This window comes from Parasteatoda tepidariorum, chromosome 3 (genome assembly GCF_043381705.1).
Source record: "Parasteatoda tepidariorum isolate YZ-2023 chromosome 3, CAS_Ptep_4.0, whole genome shotgun sequence".
In the NCBI taxonomy this organism is placed as follows: domain Eukaryota; kingdom Metazoa; phylum Arthropoda; class Arachnida; order Araneae; family Theridiidae; genus Parasteatoda; species Parasteatoda tepidariorum.
The window spans coordinates 74,255,571-74,271,615 of record NC_092206.1 but is presented as its reverse complement, the minus strand read 5'-3'; the positions used below and the strand labels follow the sequence as shown (position 1 = coordinate 74,271,615).

The window sequence follows — 16,045 nt, the reverse complement described above, 5'->3', positions numbered from 1 at the left end:
ATTATTAAGAAATTTATTAAAAAAGTTTGCGCACCACTGGTATAGATTATACTAAAAATTAGACATTTTTAAAGATAAACATTAGCAGTTTTGTACATTAGACATCTTCTTTTAAAGAAAAATCTTTTTAATATTCTTATAAATCTTCTTAATAATCTTTTTAACATAAGACAATACAAATTTAAGTGCTTTCTGTTAAATACACAGAGTAGTTAGTGTCGATTTACAGTATATTCAGCCTATTCATTTACTATGCTGAAAATTTAGTTTATCCAAATACTTGTGAATTTCATTTTGCTGGATACGATATAGTTTTGTTGAATATCTAAATATTCAGCTGTTGAATAATTACTTCTTGCTTTCAAGATATGCATTATTTGTATTATTGATATGCATTATTAATACAAGTGAAGAAAAAAAAATTAAGAGATAAAAATTGTTTTAAAATGATTCTGTAATATATTCTGTGAGATATTTCTGTAATAATTATAAATAAATATAATAAACAATATGAATTATATTTATCATTATTCACAATGGAACGNATCATGGTCTGTTGGTTTGGAAAGTTTCGAGCTATGTAACCATCAATCTATAAAAAGAAAATTTTAAAATCATGCATGTTTAGATTCAGCTAAAAATCCATCCACATAATTACTGATAAAATGTTTTTTTTCTTCCTTTTTTAAATAATATTAAGGATAAATAACAAAGTTTTATGTGAAAAATATGAAATATTTCTGTTTCAAAATTAATATTAATAAGAGTAAAACCTATACCCCTTAATGAAAAACATAATATCAATAATTCTTTTCTTCACATTTCCTTAAAATTATTTTATTTAAAAAAGGATTTTTTTTAAGAAACCTAATGCCGCAAAATAATGATTTTATAAAATAACAAATATTAAATTACCAATTATGCATAAATAACAGTCAACCGTTAAAGAAAATGCTGAAGTATGCCTGATTTTAATACAATTATAGAAGTTTTCAATTGCATTGCATCAGCTACTTGACACCCGTGAGCACCAGATTAATTAATATAGCTTTAAAGTTTAGTCATGCAAAATTACATGAATATGCAAAATTACATGAATGATAATGGTTGACAAAAATGCAAAAGGTTAAGTATGAATAATGTTTTAATTCATTTGAATAAATAAAATAATCTTCATTTGCAATGTTTAGAAAAATTCCCCAATAAATTTAGCCTGAAAATTTGAAAGGATCGAAAAAAGCATCAATTGTATAAAAAAAAAAGGGGGAGATTTAGTCAAATGACAAGTTTTAGCTTTTTTAACAGTGGCCACTATGTCAAAAACTAAAAATTTTGAGCTATTTTAAAAACTGTAGATATTTATAATTGTAATGCATTTCTAAAATGAAGAAAAATTTACAGGAACAAGCTTGATATAAATTAAATTTTAGATTACAAAATGTTAAAAGTAATTCCACATTTAATTTTCTTAAAAAAAAAAAAGGGTGAGGAGATTTTTTAAATCTCCATTTGTTATATTCAGTCTCCCTGTGGCACTGGTTAATTTTTACTTAATGGTGAGAATTCCTATGATGAAAATTCCAAGTTTATTAGCACTATTTAAAAAATTTTACTATAAAGTCTTTTATTATTACTAAGAGGTCCTTCCCCCTTTTGGCTAATCCTTAAGATGGCTTGCACAATTCTTTTTATCTGTCCCACTCACTATGGGATTGACCACAAAAAAATCAAGATATTGGAGTGAATTGATAGTCGATTATAAGAAATAACTTCATAATTTAATTGCTCCAAAACTTAGGCCACCCCACACTAAGCATATACCATCTTGTTAAATGTGATAAAATTGTAAGTTCCACAGAACAAATTATGTTTTGGCCAAAAAATATTGGGGAACGATTTCATAGTTGTAAGTTACCCAAAATTTCGGAAAATTCATTTCAAACATTCTTCTAAAACATCGGTTTTTTTCTGGAAAATGAACCCAACAGTCCTTTTATCTCTTTCCATTGATGTGATCCGATCATATCTCTGCTTTTTATTATTTCTCTAATTTACTGGCTAATAATTTGAAATTCCTAGTGCGACTGGTGAAAACTAATAAGAAATTTAAGCCAACAAAATCTAAAGTATTGTTTGACTTCCAATGTAAGAGTAAGTGGCCGTAAAAGAAGATTATAATTTTAGTGAGACTTATTTTTGCTAAACTTCAGACACAATGGTACATGGTAAAAAAAAAATCCTGATTCTTCTGCTAAAATATTTTTGTTAAACAGAATTACACTGCGAATTTAAAAAAAAAATTTATTTGATATAAAATAACTCAAAATCAAATAATTCAATGACAGTTTAATACTAAATTACTTCTTAAACATTTCTCAAAATTTACGAAATTTCATATTGTTTCATCGAATAGTTTTTTAATTATGAGTCTATTAAATGTTTATTGTGTGGTGTTGGATTTTATATAGTAAAGATGCACGTCTAATAGAAATTTTTTAAAACAAAAGTTGGTGGTGAAAGGATCTATAACAGTAACTTATATATCTATATATAGGATATAGAATGAAAACTAACTAATACAATATTGTAATTGACATTTATTAATTTCAACATTCAGGAAAGAGTAAAATAATAATTTAATGTAAATTATAGTAGGAAATGAAGAATTATTTAGTTAACTTACTAGATCAGTAAATCCCGCAAACATAAAAATTCCTAATGAAGTTGTGTAGTATTCAGATATCACAAGATATCCTAACAGAGGAGTTGAGATTATTCTTAGAACACAAAGCCCATTAGGAACTGTCAGGATGTTTTCTTTCTGAAATAAAAAATACTATCTAGTTTATAATAATATTGTTAGATGAAAGCTTGATTATCATCGAAAGATGTTAAATAATATGAATTTTGAAAGAATGTAACAAAAGTCACTAAGTTTCTAGAATAACTTTAAAAAAAAAATTTGAATAACNATTTCCGGAAACTTTTCTGATCGATGATTTTTTTAAACGTCTGACCACGGTTAGCGAAAAATCCGGAGATCCGGATTTTTTACGGAGCACAATCAGCCCTGTATATATATAGAATGAAAACTAACTAATACAATATTGTATTTGACATTTATTCATTTTAACATTCAGGAAAGAGTTAAACAATAATTTAATGTAAATAATAGTAGGAAATGAAGAATTATTTAGTCAACTTACTAGATCAGTAAAGCCCGCAAACATAAAAATTCCTAATGAAGTTGTGTAGTATTCAGATATCACAAGATATCCTAACAGAGGAGTTGAGATTATTCTTAGAACACAAAGCCCATTAGGAACTGTCAGGATGTTTTCTTTCTGAAATAAAAAATACTATCTAGTTTATAATAATATTGTTAGATGAAAGCTTGATTATCATCGAAAGATGTTAAATAATATGAATTTTGAAAGAATGTAACAAAAGTCACTAAGTTTCTAGAATAACTTTAAAAAAAAAATTTGAATAACTGATAATAAAAACAGTAGGAAACAAGCAAACAAACTTGCCATGAATTTTTCGAAATTAAAACTTATTTTTCTTAGTTTAATCTTAAAAGGTTGTTTAAGCTACAGATGGTTCTGCATCTGAAAAGTCAGCTTTCACTACATCTTTACAGATATGGAAACCGTTAGAAGAAAAAAGGGCATTTTAAATTTTGCCCATTGGCAAGTGTACAAGTGCCAAAGGTTTAAGATCACATACAGTGGAAATCTAAGACTGTAAAACAATTTAGATTGTAGAACCAGATGGTAATGGGAGTAGGAGCTATCTAGAATTAACAATACATTCTAGTATTAACAATGCATTGATTTCTTCTCCCTTCAGTTCTGAAACTGCTAAAGACATGAAAATGAAATCACAAAAGTAAAGCATTTGTTAGCGATAGTGCAATCTAATAAAATATCCAGCCTTTACCATTATACAAAAGCTAATAACCGTTAGAGGCATAAAAATGGATTTTTATATACAAAGAAATTGTTCGATGCAGTGTATTGCGATCAAATACCCAGACTTTATAAGAAAAGCGACCTCATCGAAGAAGCTCTTATTACTTTCAATGTAGTTCCTTTTATTGAAAGAAAACTAACTTTAATTAAACATTAAGCATTGATGCAATATAACTAAATGTATTAATCACTATTGAATACACAGGATATATTTCATTTAAAAGATGCCGGAAATCCCTCCAACTGCATGGATTGAGTGAAGCAATTTGTCAACCATGAAAGTTTTACACTAGAACAGAGCGTTATGAACACACTAGGTAGTTAGTACAATGATTATACAGGGTCAGGAGATGGTTTGAAGCCTAAAGCAGTCTTTTAATTTCATAGGAATTATGCTGTCATTTAAATTCTGGGAAAATAACTACCTGAGTCAAAACGGTCACTAAGTATTGGCAAAAGCCAAACGGTTACCATAAGAAATTTTTAAAAAAAATTAAGAAAACAAACTCAAAAGGGATAGCTAGGCATCACTTTTTGCAACTGACTAAACATTTTTCTTAATTTATTGCAAATACAAGAAAAGGGCAGTGGCATTCAACTGATAACAGTTATTATGGTCATGAAGTTAATATTTACCAGAAAAAAAATGAACTCCTTGATGTGTTGGAGGGGATATTTCCTTGTTGGACTCGATGGGTCAATAAGTTAAAAACGAAGGAAGATATGTATTATTAATTTCATATTCATGCTTACGAAAATAAGGACAATTATGATAAATACAGTTAAAAAATTCATTAAAAAAAGAAAAGTGCAACTTACTATTTCTCCAATTTTGTTTTGCACTTTTCTTTTAGTTTCCCTTCTAGCATGCTGTAATTTCAATGTTACTCTTTCAGCAAAAACAGTACTTCTGTTTCTCCTCTTTTTTGAATTTTTAAGTGCAGGAATACCATTTGATGAAGATTTGATCCATTTTGACATATGTCGACCAAAATTATTGGAATCAATTTCCGTCATATAATAGTTTGTATAGGGTATGGATTTTTGTAATCTATATATACATCTAGAGTGAGAATTAGAAAAATTAACTTGGTTACATATTAAACGAGTAGATTGCTTTAATTTTATGACATTTTTAAAATTTATTAAGAATTGCGGCGAAATACACATTTTAAGACCATAGGTAAACATAATACTAATAAAATAATTAACTTTATCTCATTCAAATTGTAACTAACGTTTGTTTGTTTACAATTTAAATTTAGAAAAGAAAAGCACCGCCAAGTTCTTCACTTCAGTTCATACAATAATCTAATATGAACTTATATGGTTGCAATTTTGCTCTATTTGTCCATCCATTCAAATTTTTTACAAGCAGATAAACTGTAAACCACCATGTAAACAAATCAAGAGAAAAACCATAACAAATGTTAATGAAAGCTATTTATCTCCAATTTAAAATGTATTTCTAAACCATTCTTTGATGACAAATCGAACATATTCTTATGGACATTTTAGCACACTGTATGACTGTCTTCAACTCTGACTTTCAATCAACTGTAGTTATCGCTGAATACATCAGCGCACTGTATTTTCTCAAAACTTTGAACCTTAATGTTCATTGTTAATACAATATAATTTGCTATGAAGGTGAATATTTTAAGAGTAACGCAATGTATTTGTTTGTATTCATCTATCTATATTTAATTTAAACGAATCAATGATTTATTTATATGTAGTTAATTTAAATTATTTTTATATGTAGTTAATTTAAATTATTTATATCATGAATCAACGACTTGCTATTTATTTAATGCAAATTTAACATGTTATAATTAGCTATGGTTTCTATTTAGGTTTTTGTTTTCGAAAATATTGATGATGGATTGAACTTAAGTTATAAAATACAATAAGGGTAATCTAATTTTTGAAACAAATTAAAAGTAACCAATGCTGTATATTTCCTTACAAAGAATTTTCAATTTACTTATTCCGAGGTTTTGTACAATCCTCCTTACATTTGAAGAAAAAAAAATTCTGGGTCCTTTAAATTGTTTAGTTTTTTTTTCCTTACAAAAAAGTTTTTGAAAAATTAATTATAAAGAGAAGCATTTTTATAAATTCTTTTTTATTTCAGAGAGTGTTTACTATTCCCCGGAAGCTGTCCAATAGTGGCCCTGTCCTATTTCTATGGCAGTCAGGCTCAGGCAATTTCCTGGTTACAACTGGGTAACTTTTTATATACTTATATACAGTAGGGAACCGATTATCCGGAACGATCGGGACCATCGCTATTCCGGATAACTGATTTTTCCGGTTTTCTGAATCGATACAAAAAACCGTTTTTTTTTTATTGTTAAACCCAACTGAAAAAAAAATAAATTGGAAATCTTAAAACGAAGAAAAAACGATTAAGTAATACACTAATGATTATTTCCAAAACGATGGTGAGGTAAACATCTTTCAAAAAAGAAAGAAAAATCCTAAAATCTTCTGAGGAAAAAAAATTTTTTTTTTTCAAAAATGGCGGCAAAATTTAGCGAATTTCGTTCCGGTTTTTTGGTTTTCCGGTTTTCTGATTTCCGGATAACGGGTTCTGTACTGTATTTTCATGAAATGAATGTTTTATTCTAAATACTATCTTAAATTGAGGAAACTACATTTGCACTGAATAATGGGTGATATAAAGTTCAGTACGTTTAGAGTCGGTCCCTTAAAGTACTTTTTTTTTTATTTGGTCATTTTCCTCCCCCTTTTTTAACATGTGGTTCATAAAGCCCCTTTAAAAAGTACATCAAATGACCAGCATGTGATGGTGCCAATTTTCTTTTTTCATTGTTTTGTCAAGCAAGAAATGGAGGTATTTCTTCCAGATTAGAGGGATTGGTATTGATTGACTGAATTCTTGCAATGCTGGTTTCCAGTGAAATTCAGTATTAGTCCTACACAGAGGACAAAATTGTACAAAAGCCCAATCAAACTTAGTATTTTAAGTCTTGCAATTAGCAAAATTTTGCATGATCAAATCATAGTACCATTATCAAATGCTAACTTTCCCCTTAAAAGTATGCTTATAATAAGTTGTGATGGCCCAAATGTCATTAGATTGATGAACGTTACTCTTCTGGCTGTATGAGAGAAGTTATTGGTTGACATTGTTTTATGCAGTTTCCATGAAATTTATAATGCTTTTCAAAAAGGATTAGAAGCAATTGGGGATGAAATGACAGGACTGTTAATTATTTTATTTTTTAATGGCTGGCTAGCAAGTTGAGAATATTTTTTTTGCAAATTACAAAAAGAGATGAACATTAAAAGTTATAGATTTGTGAAGCGTTCTCCATTTAGATGGCTGACTCTAAAACAGGCTGCTGCAAGAATTCTTGAACATTAGGCAGTAGTCATTAATTACTTTCTGAAATTTTTTCCTTTGCATACTAAATCCATTTAGCTACAATTAGGCCAGTTTAAAAGTATTGTTAAACTTCTAAAATCCGATATTAAGGTTAAATTAATTTTTATAGTATATAGTGCTACTTTTATTTCAAATTATTTAAAGCTATTTCAAAATACCTACCAACCAACGATACATAAATTGTTTGATAAAGCGAAAAAATTGCTTTTAAATTTGAAGAAGAGTAGTATTCCTGAAGATCATTCAATTGTTGAGGACGAAACTAAATTATTACCATTAACAGAAATAAAGTACAACTTGGAGCTGAGTATTAATTTATCAAAATAGAGAAAAAATATAAAAATACTTTTTTTAGTTTTTCAAGAGTTTTATGTGACAGGATATCTTAATAGTTAAGAATAAAAAGAGGTGTATTATCTGATCTCCAATGCTTGGAGACAATTTTAAGTTAGCTTCCAACAAGTCTTTAATCGTTAAAAGGCTTTACCATTGTCCCTGAACATTAGGCACCTTTTAAACATGCAAATTATTTTGAAATTAGAAAACTAGAAGAATATTCTATTGATCAGTATTGGTGAGAAATTAATCTGTCAAAAGTACAGTGAATGAAGTTAAATTTACTGCTGTTGGTGAAGTAAGTGTTAGTGTGTCTATGTTAGCTTTGTCACATGGCAGTGATGCAATTGAATGAATAATCTCCACCTTTGGCAATGTTTTAACCTCTGATAAAACTGCCATGATAAGAAAAGGTTTAGTGTAAATATTGATATCGTTTCAGGAATAAAAGAATTTGACAACAAACCTTAATTAGTCCCTATTACACAGGAATTAACTATGCTCACCAAAAACTACTTCGAAGATTTGAAGCAAACTGATAAGATGAAAGGGTGGGATGAAGCTGAAAAAATAAAATCAAAAGTAAATCAGCTGCAGAATTAAAAGAACTTAGCACTAGTCTTATACAGTAAAATCTTGATTTAATGACGCTCGTCGGACTGGTGAAAAACTGTGCAAATAAGGGAACATTGTTATGAGGAGACATGAATTTTCCCATGAAAACTGAATTTAAATGCTTACAAATATTATGACATTTTGTTAAATAAGTACAATCAGAAACTTCAATATAATTTATTTAATAAAAAATAAAGGGTGCGTAGCATTTTTAAAAAGTGCTTAAAGGTGTTTATTTTTTATTTTAATTTTATAAAAGCCCTTAAAGGTGCTTATTTCGTTGGGTGTTGTTAAAAAGTGTTTAATTTTCCCTTTTCTAAAATGAGTTTTTTTTTCTATACCAAGTTGGATCTTGCCACAGATTATGTAAAGAGCATGGAGCATTCCATTCAACATTTTTACAATTGATTCCGCCACAATCCATTTTTGTGTACCGTCAGTCCGTTTGCGTATGTAAGCGCCAATCATTTTACATGTTTGACGAAATCATTTTGTATGTTGTGGGTCTGCAGCAGAGTTGGCCAAAAATGTAATCGATTACATTTTTTGATTACAGTAATCAATTACTTGTAATCATGATTACAATTTTCAAAAATTTTGATTACAGCTGTAATCATGATTACAATATTGATTACAGTAATCAATTACTTGTAATCGTGATTACAAAGTTTGATTACAGCTGTAATCATGATTACATAGTCGATTACNTGCTTACTTCTGCTTAGATTATAGGATATGGTAATACCTAGGTATTTAACTTGTTTAATTGGTGGGATATTAGCATTAAACCCACGGATATTTGAAATTGTATAATTTTTGATTTTACTATCAATAATCTTTCAATCTGGGTGCAACTTAATTCGCCATTTGCAGCACCAGTTTTCCACAATATTTAATTATACCTTTTAAAACGCAAGCAAAAATATGTGCTCACCAAAAACTACTTAGAAGATTTGAAGCAAACTGATAAGATGAAAGGATGGGATGAAGCTAAAAAAAGAAAATCAAAAGAAAATCAGCTGCAGAATTAAAAGAAATTAGCTCTAGTCTTATACAGTAAAATCTTGATTTAATGGCACTCGTCGTACTGGTGAAAAACTGTGCAAATAAGGGAACATTGTTATGTGAGGAGACATGAATTTTCTCATGAAAACTAAATTTAAATGCTTACAAATATTATGACGTTTTGTTAAATAACTAAGTACAATCAGAAACTTCAATATAATTTATTTAATAAAAAAGACAGGGTGCATAGCATTTTTCAAAAGTACTTAAAGGTGTTTATTTTTGATTTTAGTTTTATAAAAGCCTTTAAAGGTGCTTATTTCATTGGGTGTTGTTAAAAAGTGTTTAATTTTCCCTTTTCTAAAATGAGTTTTTTTTTTCTATACCAAGTTGGATCTTGCCTCAGATTATGCAAAGAGCATAGAATTAACATTATTCCATTCAACATTTTTACAATTGATTCCGCCACAATCCATTTTTGTGTACCGTCAGTCCTTTTGCGTATGTAAGCGCCAATCATTTTACATGTTTGACAAAATCATTTTGTATGTTGTGGGTCTGCAGGTGCATGACTGAAATGAATTTGGTGGTAAGGAATCTTGAACTCTCATGTGCAACTTTGCTGCATTTAGTAAGTGACTCATGATTTCAGGCTTTATTTTCCTCTCTCTGAAATTGAACTGAAAAAATCTCTCAAATTTTTGCTGATTATGAGAACAAACCAAACAGTGCCAAATTTTTTCCCCATATCTCTACATCAATATATTTCTTGTAAAAAAAGCATCTTTTAAAAAAATGCTCAATTTTTAAAAAAATTTTTTGTCCCTAAATCCCTTTTTTTTTTAAAGTTCCAGGCTGCTAAACACCCTGACAGCTGTCACTTAGTAAGAAATAAAAAGAATTTTGTTTATTTAATGCATTCATTGGTAACTTCTCATATTTTAAATCAAACTCAAGTTTGACATAGAATGCCTTAAAATTTCATAATCACTATTATTTACTTCCCCCTTTAAAAAAAAATCTGTATGAAGAGTTTATGTAATTGAAGTTTCTATGCAAATTTTTATACTTATGTTAAAATTTTTTTAGGTATGACCAAATAGTGAACATTTTTGATCGCCATGGGGAGAAACAGCATGAGCTATCACTACCTGGGTAAATTAATTTTAAACATGACTAAATAAATATTCTATTAATTTTATTTAATTTGTTGAATCATATTTAAAAACATATCATTATTAAAATTGACTTTATTAATCAACTTTTCCTTTAGGTGTTAATAAGCATAGAAAAAGACAATTTATATTTCATTTGCTCATTCATTTTGTTTTATTTTAATTTCTTACCTTATTGTATTCTTTCACAATTTAATCAATGTTTCTTATTTGCTTTTAAAAAATGCAGATTATTTGAGTCATATTTCATGGTTAAAGGAAAATATTTTATTTTTTATATTTTTTTTTATTTCTATTGTAGTGTCTGCTCTGGAATTTCATGGGACAAAGACGGCCAAATTTTAAGCATAATTTGTGAGCATTCAAATTCACTTATTTTGTGGGATTCTAATACGAGAACCGTTTCTCATGTTGATTCTGGTCTCCGGTATGCTTTATTTTTATTTTTTCGAAATGAGAAAAAAATACTTGATATTTCATTGATTTAAAATTTGAAAATGTTTTATTACAAACTGTATTATTCATACATCTTTTTATTTCTTAACCCTATTTTAGGTATTTCTGTATTTTTAAATTTTTATGTAAGTATTAATTTTCAAGTTCAATAGCTGGATACTTTTTCTTAAAAAAAAAGTTTACTTCATTAATTTTATTAAAATTTAATTAACCATTTAGAAGTTACAAATTAATGGGTTTAACTAAACAAAATTCCTCTTTCAGAAAAATGTTTGTTGCATAAAAATTCAGTCCATATTCATATTAATATTTCTTTTCCGACTTTTTCAACAGGAATAACTAAGCTATGATATTCTTCAGTAAAATTGTTTATTGTTTTAACCACCAATTGATAAAGAAGGGTCAAGAAATATATATGTAGAGTTAAGATTTAAACGCAGTTTCTCTATACTTGCATGTTTCTCTAATTGATATTATTTTACTTCACAACAATTTAAGAAATTTGAATTTTCTTAAGTCAATTAACCTTTTTTTATGTTTATTTTTCTCGTTTGTAAATGGGTATCCTAGATATCAAAATTATTTCTGTGTACATAAAAGAGGAAGGAAAATTACGTATGAGCAAACTATATTTCCAAACTTAACTAAAAAAATAAGATTTCTTTTCCTTTATTATTGGTTTAATAAATATTGAAGTAAGATTTATACTTATTTTAAAAACACCTAAAGAGAGCTCTAAAGCTGGAAATGGTTTTAAACACAATCAAGTTTTTACCTTCTTGCAGCATTGTATCTGAAATTTTTGATATTATTCTTTTGAACTCAACCATTACGTCCCACACATATGTATATCTCCTGAAAATATTTATGAGCATAAACATTTTTATATGCTTTTTACCCTTCCTGCTTTTGTTAATTAATAATTTCATTAATAATTTTTAGTGATCCAATGACTTTAATTGTTTGGTCAAAAAGTGCACCATTGCTTGCAGTTGGCACTATTAAAGGAAATCTTCTGATTTATAGCTACCGTACTTCTAAGTAAGATTTGCATGCTTATTTTTCTTTATTAATTGAATTTTTTTAAAAACTTTTTTGTAGTACTTAAGAGAATATATTTGTAATAATCACGAAGAAAATCATCATTAGGAATATTATTTTCTCTGCGGACTCCCAGATACCAGTGTTTTAGTAGTTAGAGATGCATTTAATTTATAAAATGGGAGATGTTTTACCAGATTAGTTGTAGGGTTTTAAATATAAACATCAATGCCTTCACCCTCAATTGCAGATGGATTTGTCCAAATGTAGATGGAGCCTAAAACTGTGCATGTCTGGTGATGGCATGTTTGTGATGACATGTCTTCGGATCATCCTCGGGAATGTTTCAAAGACCGTCGCCATAGCCGATTGTGCAGCTCTAGCCATAGCCCAGATCGTCCCTCATAGTCCAGTGCGACGTAAATAAAGTACCTACCTACTTACCTTGACAAAAAAAAAATAAACTAAAAATATCATCTAAAGAAAACTGTAGCTTGGAGATAGAAACCGATTGCAGATTCAAAATCAGTGATGTAAAAATATCTATGGTCAGTTAAAAAATCCCATGCAGCAGAAAACAAACAACAACAAAAATTATTCTCAAATTTAATTTATTATTATAATATTTGTCATTATTTGAACACAGATATAAAAATTATTTCAGTTTTTTTTATATTATTAAGATATAATCATTTGCTTCTACAGGTGATTATCCAAATAATGGAAGCACTTGTGAATAAAAGGGACATTTAAGAATTCGCTTCATAAGCATTAAAATATAATCTTAGCTACCAGTTTTTTTTTAATATAAAAAGTACATATATTAGGTGGTATGAGAGAGCTTTAGCAGAGTTGTCTATGTTTTGATTTTTTGTCAGAAGCGTAAAACGTCAGACCTCACAGATTTTCAGAGAGGCCAAATTGTAGGAGCACGACTAGTTAGAGCAGCAGTGACCAAAACATCCCAGCTTTTAGGCGTTTGTAGAGGTACGGTGTCTAAAGTCATGACAGCATACACACAGCGCGGAAAGACAAGCTCAGCAAAGCAAAATAGTGGATGGAAGGAGAAGCTGAGTGAAAGAGACCGACGGGTATTGAAGCGGATTGTAATGTCTAAAAAGGAAACAATTGCAGCCACAGTGACCGCAGAGCTCAATCAGCATCTGGATTCTCCAGTGTCAACAATTACAGTTAGGAGNATTTGCATGCTTATCTTTCTTTATTAGTTTAATTTTTTTTTTTTACTTTTTTGTAGTAGTTAAGAGAATATATTTGTAATAATCACGAAAGAAATCATCATTAAGAATACTGTTTTCTCTGCTTAATCCCAGATACCAGTGTTTTAGTAGTTAGGCTTGCATTTAATTCAGAGATGCCTACTTGTTTCGGACAGCAAATGTACATTTTAAAGTGGTAGTTTAGTAATTGTGATTCTTGGTTTAATATATTCAATTTAGTAGATTTTTATCCACCATTATTTCTAAATAAATCGTAGGCTTATATAATTCTCCACTTTATAGTACTTATGTCATGCTATACCTTTTAAAACGCAAGCAAAAATAGTCAAATATTTGCAAAATCTACTTTGTAGTTATTTACCGTTTTTTAAAAAATTATTTTGGCGTGTCCGGAGCAGTTGGCATCTCCGTTAATTTATTAAAAGGGAGAGGTTTTACCAGTTTAGTTGTTCGGCTTTAAATATAAACATCAATGCCTTTACCTTTCACCCTCAATTGCAGATGGATTTGTCCAAGTGTAGATGGAGCCTGAAACTGTGCATGTCTGGTGATGACATGTCTTCGAATCATCCTCGGGGATGTTTCAAAGGATGTCGCCAATACCCCATTGTGCAGTTCTAGCCATAGCCCAGATCGTCGCCCATAGCTCAGTGTGACGTAAATAAAATACCTACCTACCTTGACAAAAAAATAAACTGAAAATGTCTTTTTATAAAAACTGTAGCTTGGAGATAGAAACCGATTGCAGATTCAAAATTAGTGTTGTAAAAATATCTAAGGTCAGTTAAAAAATCCCATGAAGCAGAAAAGAAAGAAAAAATTATTCACAAATTTATTTTATTATTATAATATTTGTCATTATTTGAACACAGATATAAAAACTATTTCAGTTTTTTTATATTATTAAAATATAATCATTTGCTTCTACTTGTCCCTAATGTAGATGCCTAAATAAATAAACAGTGTTAGTTTTGAAACTGATGTATTGTAAAACATTGTATTCTCTTTTTGATTTAAACTATAATACCTACATATCTTCTATTAAAAATTTTTTTTTTAATCTTTAGAATAGCAAAATATTCCATCAAAAACACTATGTAATTTAGTTTTTCTTGCTTTCTTTGCAAACATTTTAATTAATTTTCTATCAAATCTGTATTTAGTTTTTACAACAGATTTTCTTCATACTACTCTTATTCAGTATTATTTGAGCTTTTTTGTCACTTTGTTTAGCATTATTTATAACAGATTTTGTTCTATTTTTGTTAGAAAAATCTCCATTTTGGGCAAGCACAACAAGCAAATTACTTATGGTGCATGGAGTCAACAAAATTATCTAGCTTTGGTTGCAAGCGATAAATCTTTTACCCTTAGTAATGCTGATGGAGATACAATATTCAGAACTACTTTAAAAGGGGAGCCTTCACATGTTCAGTTTTCATCAATGAAGCAAGATGCTCCTGGAGGTGGAGAAACTACTGTATGTTTATATTTATTTTATTGATTGATTGCTTATTTTTTGATTATATGTGAAATTTAATGTTAAAACACAATTATGATCTCTTTAAAAAATAATTCTAGGCATTTTTAGATGTGAGTATTTATTCTTCTTTTTTTCATTGATATTTATTTATTTAAAGGAAAAGTTGCAGTTCTAAACTATTTGTTAATCTAAAATTTAGTTTAATCTTAATTGGATGATATTTGTCTTAAATTTCAAATAATTTATGTTTGGCTTTGAATTCTTTATCAAGTTTATTTTGATAACTATGTAATTTTTGTATTTTATCATTGATTTTTGTTGAAAGTTTTGCTATTTTTTTTTTGTAATAGGTTAGTTTGATCTTGAATCGGAAGTCTCTGTTCCTCTTGAACATTCATGATCCTGAAGATCCGATTGTGCTGTCATTTCAAGAGAAATATGGTAGTGTCATTGACTATTACTGGTGAGTCAGAAAAGTTTCACAAGTAATGCAATGATGAATACCCTGTTTTAACTGATTGCCTGGGTTTCATTTAAATACAATCTACTATTTTAGTATCACACAGTGACTGTAACACTTTCCAATGTTTTCGACCTCTTTAGTACTTGAAATAATTTTCCTGCATGAGAATACAGTTTTGATTAACAACAGCTAAATTTATTTTTATAGTATATTAATTATATAAGTTTTTTTAATTTAATGACTTTGTTACTGATGTTAAAATTAAAAAAAAATGTGTTTAAATCACAGTCATCAGGTCAGGGCAGGTGGTCAGTATTAAGCTTATAATTGTTGTTAATAATAAGTTGTTCAGTAAAAGCTAATAGCCATGTGCCTAGATGCTAAAGTAACTCACTTTTCTTGCATATCTTTAAGAATTATGTTAAAATAACATAAATATTTTTATTAGCTCAAAACATCCAGAAAGTGTATTAGTTCGGTAAAAAAATATATTATTGAAAATTTTAAACTAATTCTTAAAATGTGCTGATTATTTCTTTGCTCTCGTTGAAATGTCATTCTTTTTTCTAAAATTAGAAGAAAAAAATTTTTAATAAGTTATATTTCACTGCAACAGTTTGTTGTCAGTTTTTTAAAAATTTAACGTCTAGTTCTAGTTGTATCCATATTTTTTATTGAATTGTGGAAGCACTAGTAAAGAACTTTTTGTTAGTGTAAGAAAGTTTTTTTTTCTCAGTGTAACCAACATATTTAAAGTTATCTTTGTTGTGGTTAATATAGACTTAGCAACATTTTACTCAAAAACAGTTACATAATATCCATCTTAAGGCAACTTGGAGCATAT

General features: G+C 28.5%; 2 protein-coding genes across 2 annotated transcripts in view; one reads left to right on the top strand and one right to left on the bottom strand.

Moving 5' to 3' along the window:
• The window catches only part of LOC107446108 (cardiolipin synthase), a 12,523-nt gene extending 7,241 nt beyond the window's left edge, over positions 1-5,282 (bottom strand). The window contains exons 1-2 of the mRNA XM_043042071.2: positions 4,794-5,282; positions 3,207-3,344 (exon numbers count right to left, since the gene is read on the bottom strand). Coding sequence (XP_042898005.1) covers positions 3,207-3,344; positions 4,794-5,165 — 510 coding nt within the window. The 5' untranslated portion in view covers positions 5,166-5,282. The remainder of the gene's footprint in view (positions 1-3,206; positions 3,345-4,793) is intronic.
• Positions 5,283-5,368: 86 nt separating this feature from the next.
• The window catches only part of LOC107445919 (intraflagellar transport protein Oseg6), a 52,764-nt gene continuing 42,087 nt past the window's right edge, over positions 5,369-16,045 (top strand). The window contains exons 1-7 of the mRNA XM_043042070.2: positions 5,369-5,624; positions 6,112-6,203; positions 10,435-10,500; positions 10,822-10,947; positions 11,919-12,017; positions 14,525-14,735; positions 15,089-15,201. Coding sequence (XP_042898004.1) covers positions 5,619-5,624; positions 6,112-6,203; positions 10,435-10,500; positions 10,822-10,947; positions 11,919-12,017; positions 14,525-14,735; positions 15,089-15,201 — 713 coding nt within the window. The 5' untranslated portion in view covers positions 5,369-5,618. The remainder of the gene's footprint in view (positions 5,625-6,111; positions 6,204-10,434; positions 10,501-10,821; positions 10,948-11,918; positions 12,018-14,524; positions 14,736-15,088; positions 15,202-16,045) is intronic.